The 24,445-nt window shown below is 33.4% G+C and overlaps 1 protein-coding gene and 1 long non-coding RNA gene across 3 annotated transcripts in view; one reads left to right on the top strand and one right to left on the bottom strand.

Annotated features, from left to right (window-relative positions):
- LOC143250901 (uncharacterized) overlaps nucleotides 1-24,445 on the bottom strand; it is a 106,245-nt gene that overhangs the window by 51,417 nt on the left and 30,383 nt on the right. The window lies entirely within an intron of this gene.
- Nucleotides 1,546-12,341, top strand: LOC143250852 (uncharacterized). Its single transcript, XM_076501955.1, has 2 exons — nucleotides 1,546-2,187; nucleotides 6,737-12,341. The coding sequence occupies exon 2, from the start codon at nucleotides 6,793-6,795 to the stop codon at nucleotides 8,470-8,472; it is 1,680 nt and encodes a 559-aa protein (XP_076358070.1). The 5' UTR covers nucleotides 1,546-2,187; nucleotides 6,737-6,792; the 3' UTR covers nucleotides 8,473-12,341.

Genomic DNA, 24,445 nt, shown 5'->3' with positions numbered 1-24,445 from the left:
ATACGCCGTACTTAATAAATCCTTAATTGGTATTAAACCTAAGGTGAATGGGATTAAAGATTTCGGTGCTTGTGATTACAATTATTTTGTATTTTATAAATCCTATATCTGAAGAAGTGGCGATACAATAAATATATCAATTCGAATGCAAATGTTTTGCGTGTCTCTGATTATATTAGATAATAGCCACTCTAATGAACCTTACTTTCTTTACAATTTGCTCTTTGAAAAATATCACGCTTAAATAATGTTATGTAGTCTTATTTATTGGTATGAACAACATTCAATATACTGCTTTTTCTGGTTTCAAAGAAGTTTCAAAAAGATTATTTTAACGTATTATGAGCCACAGCTTGGGAACCACTAGCCTTGCATACAAATGTTTGTGGGTTTTGATAACGATGGTCGTCCTTCTGTACCGTTAATGCCAAAATAACAGAGATTTTATCTACTAATGTTTAACTCACCGACCCTGAGCAATTTTGAAAAAATATATAATTAATTTGACAGATCGTCATAACACAGTATATCCTAGGCTAGTGGTAGGCTTAATGCGGCCCTCTCTGTAGGGTTCATAGAAGTTGTAAAATTACTAATTATACTGAGATTGGGGGAAAGGAAGGTTAATTACTCTGATGTAAAAAACATGTGAGAAATTTAAGTAAAGAGTAATATAAAACGTATTTGATAACTCAAAATGAATGACCATTATTAGCATATTCTTAAGGGCACTCACTTATTAAACGAAGGAAAGAAATAAAATAGTTTGGTACCTCCTCCGCAATTCCGAATTGCTCCTTGTTTTAGGGTTAGTTATAAATGGACCAACTTAACAACGATTATTTTTCTGTGAGATTAGTTCCATACTATAAATATCCAATCTACGAGCACTTGACTTGTGTGTGTGTGTGGGGGTATGAACGTATGAACGTTTTAATCTTAGATTACACGTATATAGCTTGTTGGTACAGGACTATTGAGGATATTTTGGCATTTCTCTATGTTGACAAAATTAGAAAAGGGGAAAAAAAAGACAAATATCTCATTGAATTCAATATTACGTATTCGGTGTGTGATTAAATAACCCTTATATTACTGATTTTACATTTTATTATTGTAGTTTATCCTAATCAATGCCAGAGTAAAAACTGTAATTAATTTCATATGGTGAATTCTTTGAGGTAAACTTTTTCTTTCTATAGCGATTATAATAAACATGGAATGTATATGCTTTACCTACGCTAAAATATTCATTTTTTCTTTTTTCCTTGTTGGTATACATTCAAAACAATTTTTTATTTTTATTTGTCAAGTGAACGTTTTTTATTGTTGTTGTTTTTCAAATTATACGCTGTTTATACGACAACAGAACAACTCCAGTTTTTAAGAATAAGTTTATTATTTTGGAATTTCCTAAACAAAATAAACAGAGTAAACTTTCCAACTCTGTGAAATACGGGTTTTACCACAGGTAATCACAATGACTTTGGAAGACCAGAAATTTATACAAAAGACGTATAAAATGCGTTGAGTACAGTTTTCAGTTTTATAGTAACTTTACCCTTAGAAGACCTTGCTCTCCAAAGTGCAACATGCATAAGGAAGCGTAATTGGTTGAAAGTGGGGCAGTATCATTTTATGAAACAACGCTGAAGCTTTAATTGGTTGCTTTACTTTCTATGTTTATGCACAGAGTATGACAGAGTCCTTGGGAGTAATCGAAACGCGCTAAACTACGTCACTTTCAGAGCTGGAGCGCGCGCCCATCCACTTGCATCCTGACACGCCGTCGCCTGAGGGACAAGTGTGAGGGAGGGGTATATGAATGGAGACAATAAAAAATAAAAGGACTTCAGCAGTGTTTGGCGTGATCAATACCTGTAACCGGGCGCCACCATTGGGCGTTGGTCGCGAGGTACGATCTTATTTGCATTTCAGGCATTAAAAGCAGGTCGCTCCTAAAAGAGTACAGAAGTATACAGCGTGCTTTCCGCAGAGAAACTCGACAGTTAGGAGAAGGTAGGGCTGTTGGATTCAATACCATAACGTGTTTTCAAAACTAGTGAGTATTAGTGCAGAAGCACGTGGTGGCAGCTTGTGGACTTCCTTGGTGCAGCGTGCTTTATAAAGAGATTAAACAGCTGTTGAACTTGTGCGTCTGTTTTGTTACGGTCCATTGAAATAAAGGTAAGCCTGAGTTAGCCTAACTTTATAAATGAAGTAAGTAATAAATAAAAACAACTTTGATTTTTCATAGATTCATAAAGATTCGTCTCAAACAGTTATAATCATTCTTGTTAGTTAAGAGATACACGGCATTTTTTTTCATCAAAAGCCATCAAGAAATAAATTTAAGTCAGAATTAACAAAAAATGCATGTTCTTTTTACGTTGCAATTAACTTAATATGATACGCGTTTTCTGAGCAAAAGTTAAGTGAAGTATATAGTTAAAATAGAAGTAACATATTGTCCCTAAATAATGCTCCTTCTAATTATCGCTTCAGTTTACCCTTGTAAGACATCAATAGTAACACAACCTATAATCCTCAATTGTAATCTAATTTATTACTATAGTTTTCAGAACAATAGTAATACCACATATGATCCTCTAGTGTAATCTAATTTATTACTACAGTTTTCACAACATATAATACACTTTTACAACTGCGATTTTGATTTGAATAAAAAGAGAAGAAAACAAACGCACTTAGCAACACAGAAATAAACAAACTACGCTTTAAAGATTAGCACCCTTTTGCAGTTTGTAACGCTCACGGGGCGTTAATTAAAGACAAAATGGTAAATTATGAATTAAAACAAACAAGAAGAATAAAGAATGAAAACTTTGTAAAAACACAGAATAACAAAAACTTAAGAACAAACAAAAACTTAATGTGATGAGTCAAATGTGAGAACAAATACTTACAAGAACCTCAAAAGATTAAGTAATAGTTAAAAATTCTTATTTAAAGGCTCAGACGCAAGTAAATGGTAGTTAGGTACATAAGTCGGGGGATGAGTGCAACGACACCTATAATATAATATCACATGTATAAAATACTTTAAAATATTTTAAAAAATAACATTAAGCACTATTAAAGTTCCCATTTATATAGCAAATTTACAGTATGTTTCCTAGAGGGTATGCCCCTAAATCCCTTCGCCCCAATTGGCTTTTTTTGTCAATCATTTTCTCTTTCTTCGAATATTATCACACACATCCCCTTTATACACTTCGCTGTACGCCCCCAGTTATATACCTGGCATCCACGGAACATGTACTTGGATGCAATATCACTGTTCATGTTTTCACATTGACAGTAAGTCACAGCAAATGTACTCCATTTGTCATGTGTTGTTTGAGTGTTACCACAAGAAGGACACGTAGCAGTTAAACGCCGTTGGATTACATCAACTGAACTGAAAAACTTGACGTACTATCATTGAACAAATTAAATAACCGAATCTTTGTTTTGTTTTGTGATATCGCGATAGTGAGTCTCCTGCAGCGTTCTAAATTTCTTCATAGTTTTGTCACAACTCTTCAACCACTTTTGTAATGGTGTTACTAAAATGTTGTATTACTTTGCAATATTCTTGTATTATTTTTATCTCTGTAACATTGTAATTAATTAATGTTAATAATCACTAAACAAACAACTCGCTTGTATTTCTCTTCTAATTCCTTTTGAAAATTTATACCTTCGATCTTTTGCCCTAATTCTCTTAGTAATCTGTCATACAAATCACTAAGTAGGTTTATAATATGAAAGATCCCTTGCCGTGACGTAACGTTTGCGTAATATAAATGATGGAAAACGTTAACTAAGTTATCTATTCAACGAACCACATATTCGATATTAATTTTTTCAACATTGTTCATATGACTTGAATATTATATTGTAGAGTGATATAATTATCACTGTCGTAATATTGTTTAAAATTAAGAACTACGTTCTGTTTTTATACAATATCCAATGACTTGTACTAAAATAATTAAATAAAAACCTTAAAACACTATTCTTATACTTAACATTTAATTTTCCACTTTCATGCAAAACAAGTGTTTCATTATGAGCTACAATAATGGTTAATAATTATCTTGGTAATGTAGGTGAACACATATATTGTTTGGAAGCTTTTCTCCCAATAAAGTTAAGAAATTAAAGGTATTATTTAAAGTTTAAAACAACAAAACCCGTGAAGTGTACGAGTCTTACGACATCTGTGACACTGCTGTGAAACGGAGTACAAAATTAATTATATACTAAATTGCCCAAGAGAATAAATAGTTTTAATATTCTTGTTCGTTTTTAATAAAATCCAGAGCTAAAGTTTTACATTTAATTTACAGTCGTGTATTTATTTTCTGTCCAAAACTTTCTGAGCCATAATAAACTTTAAAAAACAAATCAAAAGATGCATTCCGTAGTATTTCAGTCACTTAACAAAGTATTCAATATTTTATTCCCACTATATTACACTTATTCGTACAAAAGATAAATAAAAACTTTCAATAGAGCGTTTATGACGGGGAAATTCCACTACACTGGTTGCGTCTGCAAGGCGATAATTACAAAAGGGGTTTCTCCACAAAGGGGTTACACAAAGATCACTTATGAGGGTGAGGATAGCTCCTCAGAGAAAAAAAAATATTACAAAGGGCTTACTTTGCTGTACCCTGGTCACAAGGCGAGTTGAGGATGAATGAGTAAAGTAATATTAACTAATAACTAAAGAGTTACATAAGATGAATAATTTTTCTTTTAAAAACAATCATCAGTCACAGATTTTCAACATATCATATGTATTAAGTTCAAAAGTGGGATTTGAATTTTACTAGGCGGACAACTATTGGGGTTATTATTTACGGGTTACGGAAATTTTAAAATATTTGTGAAGTTAGGAACAGAGCATGAATCGTGTGAAATGCATGCACGAGAAACTAGAAATATTTTGTTCGTACATCAATGTCATACGAGTACATGCAGCAGACGTGTTTCTGTCTATTTTAATGGAGCTTAGTTACTAACTTGTGGCCCGGCAGGGCCAGGTGGGTTAAGACATTCGAGTCGCAATTCGCGAATTCGATTCCCCGTCGCATCAAACATGCATCAAAAAAACAAACAAAATAAACAAACAAACATAAAACAAATATCAAACCAGTAATGCTGAGTTGAATCTTACACTTTGCGAAACAAATATAAAACTAGTAACGCTGAGCTGTTCCTTACACATAATAAAACATGTGTGAAACTAATAATGTTGAGCTGCCCCACAAATTTTATAAAATCAGTATGAAACTAGCGATGCTGAATTATATCTTACACTTTATAAGACAAGTATGAAACTAGTGACATTTAGCTGTACCTTATACTTCAAAAAAGAAATATGACACCAATAATGATTATCTGTTTCTTATACTTTATAAAAACTGTAATAAACAAGTAAACCAGAGCTGTCCTTATACTTTATGAAACTATTAATGCTGTACTCTCAAGTAGACCTTTTCAATCAACTGTGACATTACTAGTGATGCTGATCTGCCCTATGCACTTTATAAAACAAGTGCGAAATTAGTAATGCTTAACTATAAAGTATATATCATAAAAAGTAAGAAAGTAATAATGTTGAATTGTATTGTTCATTTAATGAAACCAGTATGAAATTAGAAATGAAGAGTTGCTCTTCCCACTATATGAAACTAGTAGTGTTGAATTGTATCTGCCTTCCCTCTAGTCTTACACTGCAAAATTAGGGACGGCTAGCGCAGCGCAAAATTCATAAACAAACTTTCTAACTTTCAAATCGATTATAAAACGCAGTTGCTTTTAGTTATACACTGCTAAATTTAAACTACGTATACAGTTTCAATTCCGTATTATGTTTAAGTGTTCTATTGCTAGATTGCAGCTTGTTGATGATTTTGTGAAGCATGAATGTTTGTAGTGAACGTGTTAATATAACACGTGTTAATATGTTGTTACATATTTCAAAACTCGAGCTATAAAAAAACGACATATTTCAAAGTTTGTTTCTGAAGTGGACACATATTTTGAATCTATAGCTCATTCTCTAATATTCCGATTTTATGTAAATTTATAACAGTTTTACGAAGTTGCATCTTTAGTTAAATAAAATACATTCTGTAGTTTGTTAAATTACGATAGTTTTGAGTGTTTGTTTGTTTTGTTTTTGAATTGCGCGCAAAGCTACACGAGAGCTATCTGCGCTAGCCGTCTCTAATTTAGCAATGTAAGACTAGAGGGAAGGCAGATAGTCATCACCACTCACCGCCAACTCTTGGGTTACTCTTTTACCAACGAATAGTGGGATTGACCGTCACATTATAACGTCTCCATGGCTGAAAAGGTGAGCATGTTTGCTGTGATGGGGATTCGAACCCGCGGCCCTGCGATTAGAAGTTGAGTGCCTTAACCAACTGGCCACACCGAGCTAGTTATGAGTGAAAAAATCGAAAAGAACCTGGTTATTTTCAATGAAAATTTTAAAACATTACTCGCGTAACTACAAAATCTTTACAATACTTCTTTATATACATAATATCATTAAAATGCGTTTTCCAGTTTTTGTAACTTTGAGCATTACTTCACAAATTGTACATTGTATTTTAATGCCATATTGTCACTGTTATGTACTCATAAAACTTGTATTTCAGTAATACGCCACAGTGGATACACATAATTTCTAATTTTGCGCTTTTTTATATTTCAGACAAAAATTTGGGAAACAAGATTTACCTGTGTGAAGAAATTATCTTGTATAATTCCATGGTGCGTGATTATTTTAAGCCTTTTTCCGTTCCTGCGGTTCCTTTCACTTCACATACTCCAGCTATCATTGGTTCATATGGTCGTTTTGACTTCCAGGATACCACTCTTAAGTTGGCGCACGACACCATAAATCTTAACAAAATGCACGCTTGCCATAAAAGACAGAGTTCTCCTAAGCAAGCAACAGTTTGTCCCGAGACTCTTACGTTTTTATCGACTTTTATAAGAAAGGATATGATACCGTCCATAACTCTATCAGATGTGATAGACATGCCTTTTGATCTTTCTCAGAATAAACACAAGCAAAACATTGAAGACTGTTTAGAATTTCAGTCTAAATTTCCAAATAGTACTCAGGATAGTGAGCCTCTCGATCTCCGTGTGTCTTATAAAAAGAAATTAATGTTTTTGGACCAAGAAATTCGGAAGCCACACTTTGTTAAACGTGTCAATGATGGGCCCAGGTCTCGAGACGTACGACTAGTGAAGCCGTTTAAATCTCAACCTTTGAGCCATTTTGCTGGTGTCGATATGGGATATACACATCCTATTAATCCTATGTATGTTGACACAATGTACCGGACCCATTATCAAAATTCCTTTTTAAAAGATTCACTAAACAACAATTCTTCTTCCTATGCGCCGCGCCATCCTTTCTTTGGATCTCTCTTCAGTAACCCTTCGTCGTTCGAGTTTGTGAGAGCGCAGATGGAGAAATTGGGGAATTCTGTCCCAGATATGTTGCCACAGCTTCATTCCAATAAATCTAAAGAGCGGTACTGCTGTAAGTTCTGTGGAAAAGTGTTTCCCCGATCTGCGAACTTGACTCGTCATATTCGCACTCACACAGGAGAACAACCGTATAAATGTAAGTACTGCGAAAGGTCTTTTAGTATCTCCTCGAACCTTCAACGTCACGTCCGAAACATTCACAATAAAGAGAAGCCTTTCAAGTGTCCGCTGTGTGATCGTTGTTTCGGGCAACAGACCAATCTTGATCGTCACCTTAAGAAACATGAATCTGATGGTCCAACTATCCTGGACGATTCCCCGAAGAAATTTAGTCTGCAACTACAGAACGAGAAACACTTCATTGAGAATCGAAACTTTGCTGGAAATATGATCCGAAGTTCTCCGGAAGATGTAAAAGGTAATCTGGCATCATTGGAATCCAATTTGAATTTAGTAAAGCACTTAACTAGAACAAGCTCTACATCTCCAATTATTGATCGCTCGAATTTTCAACAGCAAAGATCGCCAGGAAATGATGACTCATTCGAAAAATACCCAGCTAAAAAACGAAGACTAGGCTCTGGGGATGACTCATCACTATCCACTACAACTTCTGGGGGTAACTCTCCAGTATCCATCACAGCTTCTGGGGGTGACTCTCCATTATCCACAATGACTTCAACATCAATAGCAAGTGGATTAGAAAACGGCGATGGAGGCTGTTCACCTCGCTCGTACACGGACAATAGTGAGGCTGTATCAGATACTCAAAAGAACTCGACCAGTGAGTTGTTGAATTTTCCAATAACCTTGCGTTTGAAGAATCCATTCTATGTCCAAGAACACAACAATGAAGACTCTAAAAGCAGTGAAAATGAGTCCGAAGAGCGAGATTATAATGAGAAAAAAGAGGAACAACACGAATCATTGCTCAGCGTAGAGTGACATTGCTCAATTGTTATTCTTCTATGCATGCTCAGAAAAGTCACAGAGACTAGTCATGCGAAACCAGAGCAAAGCGCACTGGCTATGACTAACTGCTTTAAAATGATCTACCATCTTAATAATTTTAGTTCACTGTAGACTGTTTTTCTAATCCCATGTCCAAATGTTAATAAGTAAAGTACAGCCATCCAGTTCCAGCCGATGAAGCTTAGAAAACATCTAGTCAAAAGTTCACACAAAACTTTAAAAAAACCCGTTATTGTTACTACAAATGTTACAAATATATATAATATAATAAGAAATCATGACTGACGTAAAATTGAAATTAATATTCCTATAAAAGATTACTATATGCATTATTTAGATTAAATGTTAAATTGATAAACTATTTTAAAGCTATCATAGACGACAGAAAACTGAATAGCCATAGTTATTGATTTGCACTTTATGAAGGTTAGTTTACGAAAGAAGAATGAAATATTTTGTGTAATTTTAGCATGAATCGATAAATATGACATTCTGATATCTTTTTTTAACCAGTCTATTTTCAGTTTTATAATTGAAAAGAAGAAACTGAAATATTACATGATGTGTTGTTGACCATTAAGATTATTCATAAATAATCGTAGCAATCAAATATATAAGTAAACACACTCATGTATGTGCGTGATTTATTTTCATATTTATGTTTCAATTGCAACCATATGACAAGTATCTTGTATCCTCAGGATAAATTAGTTTACTGAGGAATTGCTCCCTGGATTCCCCTACAGAAGAACAAAATGACTTCTCTGTATATATGTGTGTATGTGTGTATATGGAATAGCCTAAATAAGGTTATGCACAGGTTAATCGTTCCATGACAACTTGAAGAATATATCCATGACATTCTTTAGTTTGAAACGCTAAATAGAGAGCAACGTTACATGACATATGTTTGTGTTTTATGATGATTGACCAACATTCTAGCAATAAACAAGTTGAAAAAATTATATCAACTAAACGTTTATTTAAGAATATTCTGGACAGCAGAATGAAAATATTTAGAAAAGTTGCCCACTAATATTTTTAACAACGAACACAAAAAAGCAACTTTCAATTTGTTGAATATACAAAAGTGAAGCGTGTTGTGTTGAGATTTAATTAAGAAAAAACCTTTTTAAGAAGTAGAGGAATAACAAGAAAAGTGCTGAAATACATGATAAAAAGAGATGGAAACAAAACAATGGAAGAAGCTTCATATAAGGAAGGATAAACCAAGAAATGGAGAACTTAAAAGAAACAGTAAAATAGTGGTGGAAAAATGTATTGGAAAAACGAGATAATGACAGGCTATTTATTAAATATTTTTCAAAAAGAGATTTGAAATAAAAGGAAAATTGGCGATGCATGTGGAAAAGAAATAAAAACGAGGATGAATTTCATTTGGTCATGTGGTCCTGCTTTATCAAAATGATTCTAACATTACAGAAAATAGTGATATATAAAAACATATTATTTTACTGCATCTGTTAAACATCTACTAGATGTTAAAATCAAAATCAAAGTATTTGTAATAAAACAGTAAAACAAATACCTATAAGTATGAAACATTCAAAACTAAATGGAATAGCAGAACCTGCGGAGGAAAGTAATTGTTCACTGTAACTTAGAGAAAAAAATCAAACTATTTTGTCTCTCTTTAAATGTTTTTTTATTTGTGAATACGGCTTAGTTTCTCAAAGATATTTCTTATTAAATTGAATGTCTCTCTAAAAAATGAAATATGCTGTAATGTGGTCACACCAAGATGTCACCTGTAAAAAGCATTAAAAATCTAGTATCTACTGGGATGGTATTTCCAAAGTATGATCCTTATTATTTTAAACATAAAGAGGTTTAATTCTTAAAACAAAAACATTTTAGTACAACAAGGAAAAAATATAAAGAAAGTAAGTGTGATTTGGCAGATTAATTAGAAAACCTTATATATGATAAGCGATATATACTTGGAACTACTAAGCCTTTTATTAGTTGCTCTTTTCTAATTTGAGATGATAGTTTCACATAAGTTCCTTACATTATTTATTTATAAAGTGAAAGCTGGATATCAAAAAGTCAATAATTTATATAGTGAAAACAGGTGTACAAATTAATTAATTAATTAATTATATATTAATCAAAATGAAAAGAGTGTAAATATTGAAATAATAGATTATATATTTATATGAATAATCACATACTATAATTTTAGCATTGTGTATTACTTGCTTACGTTATAAATTCTTAATACGTCCTTATAGATGGTTTTTGCCTATTTTTTTTAGAAAAACGAAGGCTTAAAATTGACGTAACAAATTTTGGATATAGGTCCGTCCATTTGATGACTATTTTTGTTTTTATTTTTATGTTGTTGGTTTATTAAAGAAAAAATATATTTTATGTTTATATGTATAGAAGCTCATATGAAAGTTTATCTTTGAACTGGAAGCTAAGCAGGAATTACACAGAAGTAAAGATACTCATTTGATATATAATCGACAGGAAGTGATATATTTTTACGTAGAATATGTCACCTCTAAAATGTAAATAACCTTTATTTTTTAAAAGAAAACTTGCATATAGGCTTAAAGGTTTGAGGTATACCAAGAGAAGATATATTTAGTATTCTTACTTACCATTACAATGAATTATAAAAAGAAAGGAAAACTTACAGGCCTGTATTTGTATATGATTAAAGCCTTTGTTATAGCAACTGCACGAAAAAAAAACAATCTTGTATATGCACACGCTTAGAAGGAAAAAGATGCACATATTTGTTTCTTTTCGACTTAGCCTCGTAATTATCATCAAAACGTGATGTGCCTATAAAAAAATAAATTTTTTTTTCAATTACTTGTCAGTCCTTTAACTTGCCTAGACTGCTAATTTGACACTCTAAATATACCGATCTATTCAACTCCATGACTTGCTATAATCTTCCCAATCATTAAAATACACCAGATCATTTATCCAATAATTCAAGTTTGTATACATTTAGTTGCTCTATATTTTAACGTGCGTATCATTATAATTCATTTATTTGTTAATACGTCTATCATTATAGTTTTTTAATACGTCTGTCCGATGAAATATAACTTAGAGAAACAATTTTATATAACATAATAATAACGAATATGCAAACCATTTTTCATAATATATCCACATAAATTATTGTAAAAATCTTATGTTTTTTATAACATACGCATGAATCCTTCTCATTTCGAATTTCTTACGATGATTTGCGAGTCACCAATATAACCAACTGTTTACTGCACAAGTTTTATTTCGAGTTATAACTTGTATATAAAATGTTTTATGAATATTTTCTAAAGCACCTTCCATGTTTGCCGTTAGTTTAGGTTCTAGTTTCTTTTTTGTATATCTTTTACTTTGTAGTTGCATGAAACTTAAACGTAAACCTACACGTAATTCTGTACTTTAAGTTTTGTTATTTAAAGTCTGGTGCAGCAATAAAAAAACATCGTAACTCGTTAGGCTCAGTAAGATCATATTAATGTTTTTATAGAGACAAATCGAATAAATCATGAAAATTACATAAGAACATTCATAAGTTAATTTCATTTTTGTTATGATTTTTAAGTGTTGTAAATTTAACACTGAGCCCGTAAACTATAAAATGTTATTATGTCATCATGCTTTAGTTTTGTTTTGTTTTTTACTTTGGGATTGCAAAAAAATCCGCTAAGTCATTATTTTGAGGTTCGCTGATCATCGTGCTTGTGCAGTTTCGTAACATAACTAATCACAGAAATTATAGGATTTTTGTACACTTTCTTGTTAAGATATAATACGATATAGATTTTTTCCCTTGTGACTGGGACTTGTAACTTTTCATGAGCTACGTTACTTACATGTAAAATAAAATCATCGAGAAATATTATTTTTTAAACATAGTTTCTGTGTTATTATTGAGTCTATCTATTGCGTATTTTTATCAAATCGAGTAAAACAGTATAAAGACAGAACTCTAAACACTTAGATTTTCTTTGACGATATAAGTTATAATCTTGAGTTTTTAATGTGTCATTGGTGAACCGTTTTTTTTTATAAGTTTCTAACCTGAACTTCTGAAATAAGCAATATTACTTCAAGTTACCATAATTGACACTTGATCGATTCTAACAGTAACTTTGATTGCAAACTTAATGAAATCATGAAACTAGATCGTACACACTGGCAGGTGAATGTCGTCTTTTCAAAAGAATTGTATATGCTATAAAATTGTGGATTTGATTTGGTTTGAATTTCAAGCAAAGCTACACGAAGACTATCTGCGCTAACCGTCCCAAATCGTGGGTGTTTATCAGCGTGTTTCAAAGCCATGTGGCCCGGCATGGCCAGGTGGTTAAGGCACTCGACTAGTAATCCTAGGGTTGTGGGTTCGAATCCCCGTCAAACCAAACATGCTCGCCCTTTCAGCCGTGGGGGCGTTATAATGTGACGGTTAATCCACTATTCGTTGGTAAAAGATTAGCCCAAGAGTTGGCGGTGGGTGTTGATGACTAACTGCCTTCCCTCTAGTCTTACACTGCTAAATTAGGGACGGCTAGCGCAGATAACTCTCGAGTAGCTTTGCGCGAAATTCAAAACAAACAAACAATATAATAAAGTCGGTTTGTATGAAGTTAAACAACACAATGAGATATTTGTGCTTTGTCCACTGATATCGAAACACGGATTCTGGCGTTGCGAGTCCGCAGAGGTACCGTTGTGCCACTGAGGAACAATATAACTGGTGATGAAAAATATTTAAAACTAGCTGGATTACCCGTCCCATGGACGGAAGTTATGTAAGTTAATGATTAATTAAAGGTTATCTTAGGACATGAGAAGCTACTTCCCTTGTATGTAATTGTAAAAATCTCAAAAATGTCCATAGAAACTGAAAAACATAAAATGTGAAACCGCATCTTTGCATGTATCTCCACAAGAATCTGTATATCAATTTTGTTGAAGATCCATTCAAACAATACAAAGTAGTTATACGAACATATAACCGATGTTGTTGTTGTTGGTTTGAATTAACTACAAAGCTACACAATGGGCTATATGTGCTTTGCCCACCACGGGTATTGAAACCCAGTTTTTAGTGTTGTTTGTTTGCAGACATACCACTGTGCTACTGGGAGGGATGATATACAACGAACACTGTTATTATATTTCTATAGATATAAAAACAACTTTGAATGACAAACATAGAACAACTAATAAATAAAGTTTTTTTTTCAGTTTTATAGATAGCCGAAGAGTTTATTAGTATCGAAAGAACTTAATCCATTTTACAAATCATTTCTTTTTTCGGTTGTGGTTCTTTGATTGGTGTTAGAAAGAGCATGACGTAGGGCAAGCACTCTAAAGTGTTAAAATAGATGATAACCTTTGTTCAAGTGCCACCTACTGGTTAATCTTGATCTTTAATCATATGTAAGTGTTCCCTTGTACATTCAGCGAACATTCGTTTGATTTGTTCTACCGAGATTTGGTCACAGTTGTTACGAATAATAGAATAAATTAAACGTTTTAGGCATACAGGTGAAATGGCTATTCACAGAATACGCTGATCTGGGGCATGTAGTAAATGTTCTATGATCAATGTAAGGGCAAGAGTTGCATCTGTTTCTCTGACGACTGTAGGTATCAGTTTGGGTATCGGACGATAAAACTGTGAAAAATATGACTCCTTATCAAATATCAAACTACTTCTCAATTTATAATAATTAATTTAACACTATATGAAAATATATTTGTTATTATCATAATATTATCTGTTTGCTAATAATAACTTTAAAATTTAATTATTATTAACCTTAAACAGTTTAATTGTGATTTAATGACAAAACGACATAATTGCTGTTAACTACAATACAATTTTAATATTATGAAGTAGAAAACTGTTGTTGTTACTGAGTGTAATACAGTCCGGTTACTATTAATTAAAAACAAATGCTATTGCTACTAACTACAACACAATATGATTATTATTCACTATAAAACAGAGGGGTTGTTAAGAGCAACGACCAATGCTTTTGCTGTTTTCTACAACAAAGCTTGGTTGTTACTATAACACTGACATTTTTAACTACCTAGTTGCTAGTAGCTCTGATCAGTGTAGTTGCTATTGAAGCAACACAATCTGATTATAATTGTCTAAAAACGATATATCTGGCCATTATCAATTACTGCTCAATCTGATTAGATTTGCTGCAAGCTGGTTACCACTACATTCCTACTTGACATAATTTTATGAATCAAAACTCTTAAGGCTCGGCATGACCAGGTGGGTTGAGGCGTTCGACTCGTAACCTGAGGGTCGCGGGTTCGAATCTACATCACACCAAACATGCTCGCTCTTTCAGCCGTGGGGGCTTTATAATGTCACGATCAATCCCACTCTTCATTGGTAAAAGAGTGGCCCAACAGTTGACGGTGGGTGGTGATGACTAGCTGCCTTCCCTCGAGTCTTACACTGTTAAATTAAGGAGGACTAGCGCAGATAGCTCTCGTGTAGCTTTGCGCGAAATTCAAAAACAAATAAACAAATAATAATTTGGTTGCACACTTTCTCACTATATACCTGACATGTTGAGGGAGCTTTTCGAATACTAAATTCATAGTGAAGTTCTAATAGGAAAAATGTTTTTATTATAAACTTTGGCTATATATATAATACTCTAAATATGTCGTAGTGCATCGAACAAAAGTAAGAATATCTTAAAGGCAACATCACTGAACTTGACTACAACAATGAATCCTTACACAAATCTGATGAGGCAGTTTCTATTGGAAATGCTGCCAAGGAATACATTGTAAAATATGAAAAGGACCTGGGCCTGATCAGCTTCTACACCAGTGTCAAGAAATACTATATTGCAGCTACAAATTACGGATGTAACATTTCCCTCTAAATGATAAACTTCTGATTCACGCAGAGGTTGCTGATGCAAAACTGAAAGTCGGTAAAGATTTCTCTTCTCTACGCTTCTTCACAGATAGGTATCCTGTTCTTGTCAATACACATGAGCACGACACTATTGACAAGTTGGAAGGGCAATATTTGAACTATCAAATGGATACTTTCTCAGGAACTGTCCTTCAGTTGAATGTTGAGAAGTTTTGGGATCAGCTGTCTACAGTTAAGGATGGAAATGGCAACCAGAAGTATGACATTCTGTGTAGGGTTATGCTTGGAATTCTTACAATCTTCCATTCTAATGCTGACAGTGAAAGGATATTTAGTGTAGTGACAAAAAACAAAAGCAAGTTCAGACCAAACTTGAGCACCTCAGTTTTGAGCAGTATTATAACACACAAGATGTGTATGCAGTCAAATGAACAACGTTGTTATAACTCCCAACCATCCAGAGACATTCTCATGGAAGCAAAGGCTGCAACAGCTGCAAAACTATTACAATAAGTGTCATAAACGTGATATAAAGTAGTCCTTACACAAAGGCTTTTTCTGCTTACTGATTGTGCATGTTCAATATTGTTTTACCAGTATGTTTGTTACTCTGAACTAAATAAAAGACATAATTTCAAAATATTTTTAATTTATTTATTAAATAGACAAAACACAGTCATAAATGAGCAATCTATAGCTGTAATAAATAATAATAGTTTTTAATAATAATATAATAATAAACAGCTTAGAGACATTGATCAGACCTAGTAGCCGCAAATGATGAAGGGCTCTGTCTACAATCATTACGCTCAGTCATTTGAAATAGTTGCCATCTCTGCATATACGTAACAGAACACTTACCAATGATTCTCATGCTTACTTTGTACAATATATAGACAATGGCGCATTTAGCAGAAAATTTCTTATGTACATTTTACACAACACATATGTAATAAAGACCTCAGCAAGGAAACTTTGATTTACTTTGTACAACACATTCGCAGCAGAGCAGTTAACAAGGAATTCCCTACTTTATACAACATTTACTGAGTAGCGTAATTAACAATAATTCTCTTAGTTACTTGACAATAGAGAAGATTACAGAAATCACACATTATTTAAGATAATGTATGTCTAAGATAATCAAAGAAACAATATACTCATATAATCTCTACAATATACCTGTTAAGATAAATGGAAGATCAACAAATTGTTTGAAAGTATTTTGCAACTAGCTAAATTATAAATCACAAGGCATCATGTTCCATCTATGACAATTAAATTTGACCCCAGAAGTATTGTGCAGAGTTAAAGTCTCAAGAAAACATTATATTATTACATTAGATTGTTGTCCAAGCGAGGAAATGATGATACATACGTGGTGAGGAATTATTTTCATTCTAAATAAAACCAAACAAGATGAGCAAAGGATCTTACGATGATTTCCAGGTAATTCAGTACGTCTATCAGAACAGAACCAAACATAAAAGTCATCCTTGAGTCCGTAATGGTCCAACTACAGTGCAGTTGTTCCAAATTTTTAGTTCTAGGCAACACTCCAAAAGAAATAAAAACTCAATGAATATTATTTTCTGAGTATAGCCATTAATCTTGATAGATACTTTTACAATGTCTTCACTGTCATTCCATTTGATTACTATTAGACTGTTGAACATTGATTTAAGAACTAGGTACGTTTTCTGTGATAGTATCAATATCTTTACATTATGGATTTTCACTTGAGTTTGTAGACCACCAGGAGGCCACAGAAATGTGTGAGAGTGGTCGTAGCAAATATATGAAACACATAACCATAGATTAAATGGATGGGGTCTCAAAATGCGGGATGTTTTGGGGAGTCTTATGCAGAAAGATTTTGGAAACTACTTGACACATAAAAATCTAACATTTTTCATTGCTAAAAGCAAAAATATTTGTAATTTTATTTACAATGATAATACCTATAAACAATAGCATTTTAACGGTAAAATTAAAATAATTTTGCTTTGTTATTTTTCTTATGAAAGCCTTAAAATAACTTGTATATAACTTAAGGCCATATACTTCTGTCTGTTCAAAACCAATACAATTGGTAATGTAGTTGACTGTTAGTAAGACGTCTTTACATAGTAATAATAGATAAAAAAATCCCTATTAGTATAAAGGTAGCTTTAAGTGGGTAAATCTACAGAAGCTTTTCCTATTTTCAGTAACTTGTAACATCGTTCTATAGTTTTACACCAACAAAGTTCTGCCTTTTAGCGAATTTGTTTCATTTTGAACTTTTATATTTAAGTGTACTAACACTAGACTAAAGGGCAAACAGAAATTGAGTGTGAGATCGAGATTATAAAATTACATCAGAGGTTGAGATTACTTTTCGTGATTGTTAATACCTTTTAGCGATTTGTGGTCATGACTAAAGCATTTCTAATGTTACTGGTCTTTTATCTCATAAAATATTTTACTTCAAGGTCGAACTTGAATAGGTTTGGTGTGTGTGATCTCATTAATGGAATTCTATAGGGACTAGATGTTTAACGTGTGTGAGAGATGAGTCTTTAAGCCGTTTTAACTTGCACGCAAAGCAAGAAACGCATTCACAATATATGTTAACAATATAGAAATATTTAATCTATCCATTTTTTTTCCAAACCAATTTATATATATGTTATTCAACCATTTCCCGGTATAATTATTTTCATATAATTATGGGAATATACTTATTCTCAGAACATTACTTTTGTCACTCTTGGAATAGATATTGTGTCTCTCAAGCATAAAAAATAAAGTTTAACAATACTATATCTGGAACTCTTTCAAAGGGGGTTCTCTTGAGATCAATACTTTCAGGCCATTGTTGTTTCAAATAATAACATTTACAGCTCTCAAACAAAAGAGGAAAACACACCAGATGTTGATTTATTGTTAATGTCGAGATCTGGCTAAAATAAAGTGGCGTTACTTAAAAAAGTTAGCGTTTCCAAATGAATTTATGGATGTGAGTAAATTTTAGTTCATTTCACAGTTTTAGTCCTTTTAGATTTTCCAGAAACAAGACAATCTGGTGAACGAGGCCTCTTTTTTTTTCCAACTTATGAACGATCGTATTGGTGTTTCTATGCCGCTTAGAATGTGTTTCCTTAGAGCAAAGCCACATCAGGCTATCTTCTGAGCCATCGAGGGGAAACGAACCCCTGCTTTTAGCATTGTAAATCTGGAGACATACCGCTGCACAAGCGGGGGGCACATGGCGCTAAGAAAACGAGAAATACCCATCTACGCGAGCGCTGATTGGCTGACAAGCACTGATGACGTAACTATGGATTCCCCCACGTACCCAGTATGGAGAAGCGCCGCACTCAAACTATTGGTAGACGTCGGAGATACAAATATTTTTTATTATTTCAAGCACAAACATGATTATCGCAAGTAACCATTTGGACTGTGTCTTTTATTTATTATCAAAATTTATTTGTATCTCACTAGAAATTTTCTTTTCACCCCTTTCAAGCCATGGGGGAACAATTTATCACTTTATTGTATAGGCCTATATAATATATAATAATTTGGGAGTTGCAACAAGTCAGTAATATTTGTCTATATGAGCGTATACTCGTAATGATTGATTACGCTCAAATCGTAACGGTTGGCATCTCTGTATATGTTCCATGAAGTAAGTATTTTTGCTAACAAAGAAGGCAGCCTTTTAGCAGCATTCACTGTCCAAATAAAAGCGTTAATTGTTATTTTTATAAGACCACCGGAGCTATAAGAGCATGTAATATCGCATGGATTCGAATCAGATTCGCCATTTCCGAAATACATAGGTTTAGCATAAATTTAATTGAGGAAGAGGCCAGCGTATATGTTTTCTCCATTTATAATTTTTACTTTTTATTATTCCTGGGCAGAAAGTGTTGTCTCAATTGCTCATGCCTAAAGTAAATGGAAAAGGACTAATTTTCTCTTCAAACTTTGCTTTTGTGATCTGAGTAATTAAATATTCAAATTTAACCATTTTCCAGAACATTCCAGATAGATTCAGTGCTAAGTTGCTGATAGAGAGTTTTCTCGAACTTATAAGAATATTCTAGAATGTTGTAGAATTTCACTCGTCAAGATGGGCTCTGCTACTGCCACAAAGTGTCCGGTCTATGCGAGGCAACTGGAATTACCTGTAACCCGAACGAGTGGCGCCTCTTCATTGATAACTCATCCAGAAGCCTCAAAGTTGTGCTGCTCCATAACAGGAATAAGTATCCGTTTATTCCCCTGGGCCATTTGATGCACCTCAAAGGGGAATACAACAACGTCAAGACCTTGCTAGAAGCCTTAAAGCATAATAAGTATGGCTGGGAGGTTATCGGAGACTTCAAAATGATGGCATTCCTGATGGGTCTCCAAGGAAGCTTTACCAAGTTTCCCTGTTATCTTTGCCTTTGGAACAGCAGGGACACCACAGCGCACTACAACAGGAAGCACTAGCCACAACGGATCGAGTTCTCTGTGAGAAGGCACAATGTCAAGTTTGAGCCGTTAGTGGACCTCCAGAAGATGTTGTTCCTACCATTGCACATAAAATTTGGGTCTTATGAAACAATTTGTCACAGCTCTTGATAAGGAGTTCTCAGCCTTCGAGACTTCTTCCGTAAGCTGTCTAATGCAAAGGTCAAAGCTGGTGTCTGCGTTAGACCACATAGGCCCGGCGTGCGACTCGTTAGGGTCCGCGCCCGCGTCGCGCTACAGAGCCGTGGGGTGTATAATGACGGTCAATCCCACTATTCGTTGGTAAAGAGTAGCCCAAGAGTTGGCGGTGGGTGCTAGCTGCCTTCCCTCTAGTCTTACACTGCTAAATTAGGGACGGCTAGCACAGATAGCCCTCGAGTAGCTTTGTGCGAAATTACAAAACAAACAAACATCGTTAGACCACAGATAAAGAAGATCCTGGAGTGCACAGAATTCTCCAAAAAGCTCAGTAGGAAGGAAAATAAAGCTTGGGGCAGCTTTGTCGCAGTGGTTCTGGGCTTCTTTGACAATTACAAGGCCAAAAATTATGTGGAACTGGTTGAGGCTCTGGTAATGAACTACGGCAAAATGAGCTGCAAGATATCCCTGAAAGTCCATATTCTTGACGCTCATCTTGATAAATTCAAGGAGAACATACTCAGAGGTGCAAGGCGAGCGCTTCCACCAAGATATACTGGACTTTGAACGCTGCTACCAAGAAGCGTATAACGAAAACTTGATAGCAGATTATATTTGGGGGTTGATACGTAAAAGTGATTTACATTACAGTCGAAAATCTCAAAAAACTACTCACTTCTAAACATTTTTGTTCATTTTTGTATAACTTTAGTATAATACATGTAAATCTTAATTCATATGTTGTTTTATTCAGATCTTATGTAAATGAAAATGTGCAAATTTGCCCGTTTTTAAATAGAAAATAAGCTAATTTCTAAATATCATTATCCAGGTCACAAAAGCAATGTTTGAAGGGAATAATGGTTATTTTATGTACTTTTACAACATAGCCAATTAAGAAGTAACACATACTATCCAGGAACAAAATTTATATTACATAATGTAATATGTAAAGTCCTTTAACTATAATCGAGAAAAGGATCAGGGAGTAATGTTTCGCTGTTTGTATTATTTAAAGATTTTTGTCAGTAACAGGAAATAAATGAGTAATATTTCATTTGCGGTATTATTTGAAGACTTTGAACAGTAACGTAAGAGACAGTCGATTAACACGTTTCTGCTTCTAGTGTTTTTAAAACGAATCATTAAGCGAGTCACGCCATACTGAAGTAAATGCATGTTTATATGTGAAACAAAGGCATTTTTTCCCAGAGAAAAAAGAACTGACTGTGCTGCATTCTTTTAGTCGAATTGTGTTATCTTTATCTTAGCAAATAAACCGTAAACAATACTGACCTGAAAATAATGCATGTAAAATTATAACAAGAATGTGAAAAGGATTTTTTTCAGAAAATGTGCAGTTTAATTACTGCTAGATATTTGCATGTTATTGAAAATATTAAAATGGTATTTATTATATAATTAAAACCATTAAATATCTCGTATCTTATTTTTAAAAAAAAGAGAGAAAGATACCTGTTAAGGACTGTTAAACCAAAAATGAATGTTCTGATGACATGACTCTTAAGGTTGTTTGTTTTGAATTTCACAAAAGCTACACGAGAACTATCTGATATAGTCATCCCTAATTTAGCAATAAAATACTAGAGGGAAGGCAGCTAGTCATCACCACTCCCAACCCTTGGGCTACTTTTTAACCTACGAATAGTGAGATTGGTCATTATTTTACAAAGCCTCCACCACTGAAAGAACAAGCATGTTTGGGGAAAATGAGGATTTAAACACGCCACCTTCAGGTTGAGAGTCAATCGCCCCAAACACCTGACCATTAAGAAATCGAATCTAAAATATCCTGAACCAAGCTACCAACATGAGTAGATATTCTGGTTTCAAAGTTGTTTGTTTATGGCAAAACTACTAAGACTATCTGCCACCGATCCTCATTTTGAAATTTTAACCAAAGGAAAAGTAACCAACTGGCAGCCCTTACAACCAACCCTTGAGCTACCCTTTTAACAACAGACAAAGGAATTGAGAGTCACTTTATAATGTCTATAGTTTTCAAAGGCATCTGACTGAAGATACGATAAAGCGCTGAGATCAATCACATAGAATAACTATGGGAAGAGTAGTCCACTTGGTTAATAATAATTAATGTGTGTGTGTGTTTTCTTATAGCAAAACTATATCGGGTTATCTGGTGTGTCTACCAAGAGGAATCGAGCCCTTGGTTTTAGACCTGTAAATTTGAAAACTTACCGCTGTTTTACCGGGGATCAATAATAAATAAAAAATAAATTCATAAGACTTATTAGATTATTTTAAAAACTGATCCAAATTGCAGAAAAAAAAAACGTACAAGGTTACAATTAATTGATTTATCTATGCCGGTTTGTTAGTTTAAACAAATGTCTGTTTACCTAATATAATAGGCCTTTCATTTTTTCATTTAAAACTTTTCGAGGCTGCACCAAAATATCTAAACTATCTACTTGTTAACTTGAAGAGTGTTCGTTTATTTGTGGAAGACCATAGCTTTCCTAAACATGTCTAGAGCATCGTTTTTCAAACTGGGCTCATTAGAATACTTCGGGGGTCCCTGAATCATATCTGAAATTTCTTAAAATTATTTTTCAAAATATAATTTATAAAAAAGTAATTATTGTTCGTAAAATCAAATTGGTATGAATTCAAACATTTAATATTGGACTGAGTGATTGATTGTTTTGGAATTAAGTACAAAGCTACACAAAGGGCTAATCTGTGCTCTGCTCAACACGGGCATCTAAGCCCGGTTTCTAGCGATATAAGTCAGAAGACATACCGCCGTGTCACTGGGTGGAGGTAATTTTGGATCACAGCTTTTTATCCACATGGAATTTTTTAAAAACAATAAACATCAATAGGTTTATGGATTCGCGAAAAACTTTTAAATTAAAAGGGATTCTTGGGTTACTAAGGCTTGCGAAGCGATGTCTAGAGACTAAAATTCATTGATCTATAAATTATTTTGTTGAAGCTAAAAAACCTTTACTAAATCCAAACAATGTAATATAATAGTTTAACTGTTGAGAAATAAAGTGGATTTTTATGAAACAATATTAATTCTTTGTTTAATTTGGTTAGGTTTCGTTTGAAGTACAAAGCTACACAATGGGCTACCTGTACTCTGCCCATCACGGGCATCGAAACCTATTATTTAAAGTTGCAAGTCTGAAGACATACCGTTATGCCACTGCTGGGGGTGAAATTCTATTAATAACGATAATATTGTAACGATCTCTTGAGGTAAAATATCTTTACAAATATATTAACACAACTTGTGTTATACACATATAGCAATTACGTCTGTTAATAGTGAATTAAGACTATAACCAAACACAAAATAGAACGAAACGATTAATAAATCTATACTTGACCAAGCTGTATTATCTTAGTTAAAAGATGTTAATGCTAACGACTATACTCTATGATGTCATAGAAAGTTTAATCTATAAGTTGTTTTTATAATTTACAATATTGTAACCATAACTTTTATTGTTATCATAAAATATACGACCATTTTGATTTAGTGGCGTCATTCTTCCAGCTTTCTAACATGTTTAGATTATTATGTTCCCACTAAAACATGACAACATATCGGAAACGATTCATATATTTGTATACTGTACAAACTGAAAGAAAAACAATTGTTTGGAAAATAACTACTTTCTTAGCACTTAGTTTATTTCCATTTAAAATTACAGTTGCAGAGTTTCGATGAACCAATATAACGGTACAGTAATCCTTTATGATATAAATTTTTCGTTGGTAGTTCTCCTTCTTTCAATGGTACAGCAGTAAATTTACGCACTTACAACTCTACAATTTAAGGTTTAATTCCCTGCAGTACACATATCAGGTAAGCCTAATGTGGCGTTGCGCTAAAACTAGATTAACAGTCCAATATGGTGGCTGGTAGATTACTAAGATGTACAATACGAGTCTTACGGTTAGGAACTGAACAATGATATCAAGAAAATGTTAATTATTTTCCTCAGCAGAACTGTTTCTGTATATAATTGTTATATAATAGCTTTGTTTAGTCAGTCACAGTTTATAGGATGTATGATCGTACTTATAAATCTCTGTGTTTGTTCGAACCATTTTTTTAGACATTTGTGTACACAACAACTAAAACCTCTAAACATCTTTGTTAAATAATTTGGTTGTCTAAAAAGTTTCCCAAAATTTTGACTTCTATAGCTTGCTTATATGTTGACTTTTAAACGCTCATGTCGGTTTCTACGAGTTATTTTGCAATAAGAAATAAAGCTGTAGCATTTAAGAACTATGATGTATTTTGTGCATACACCCAAAGTAAAAGTGATTACTTATTACAAACTAATACATTAAGATATCTTCATTTAATAGCATATACGG

The sequence above is a fragment of the Tachypleus tridentatus genome, chromosome 1, assembly GCF_004210375.1.
Source record: "Tachypleus tridentatus isolate NWPU-2018 chromosome 1, ASM421037v1, whole genome shotgun sequence".
Classification (NCBI taxonomy): Eukaryota; Metazoa; Arthropoda; class Merostomata; order Xiphosura; family Limulidae; genus Tachypleus; species Tachypleus tridentatus.
Note: the sequence above shows the minus strand (reverse complement) of the source record. Positions and strands in the feature narration are given on the sequence as shown.

Coding starts and splice junctions, on each gene's coding strand:
- LOC143250852 (XM_076501955.1), top strand. CDS start 6,793: ATGGTGCGTGATTATTTTAAGCCTTTTTCCGTTCCTGCGGTTCCTTTC.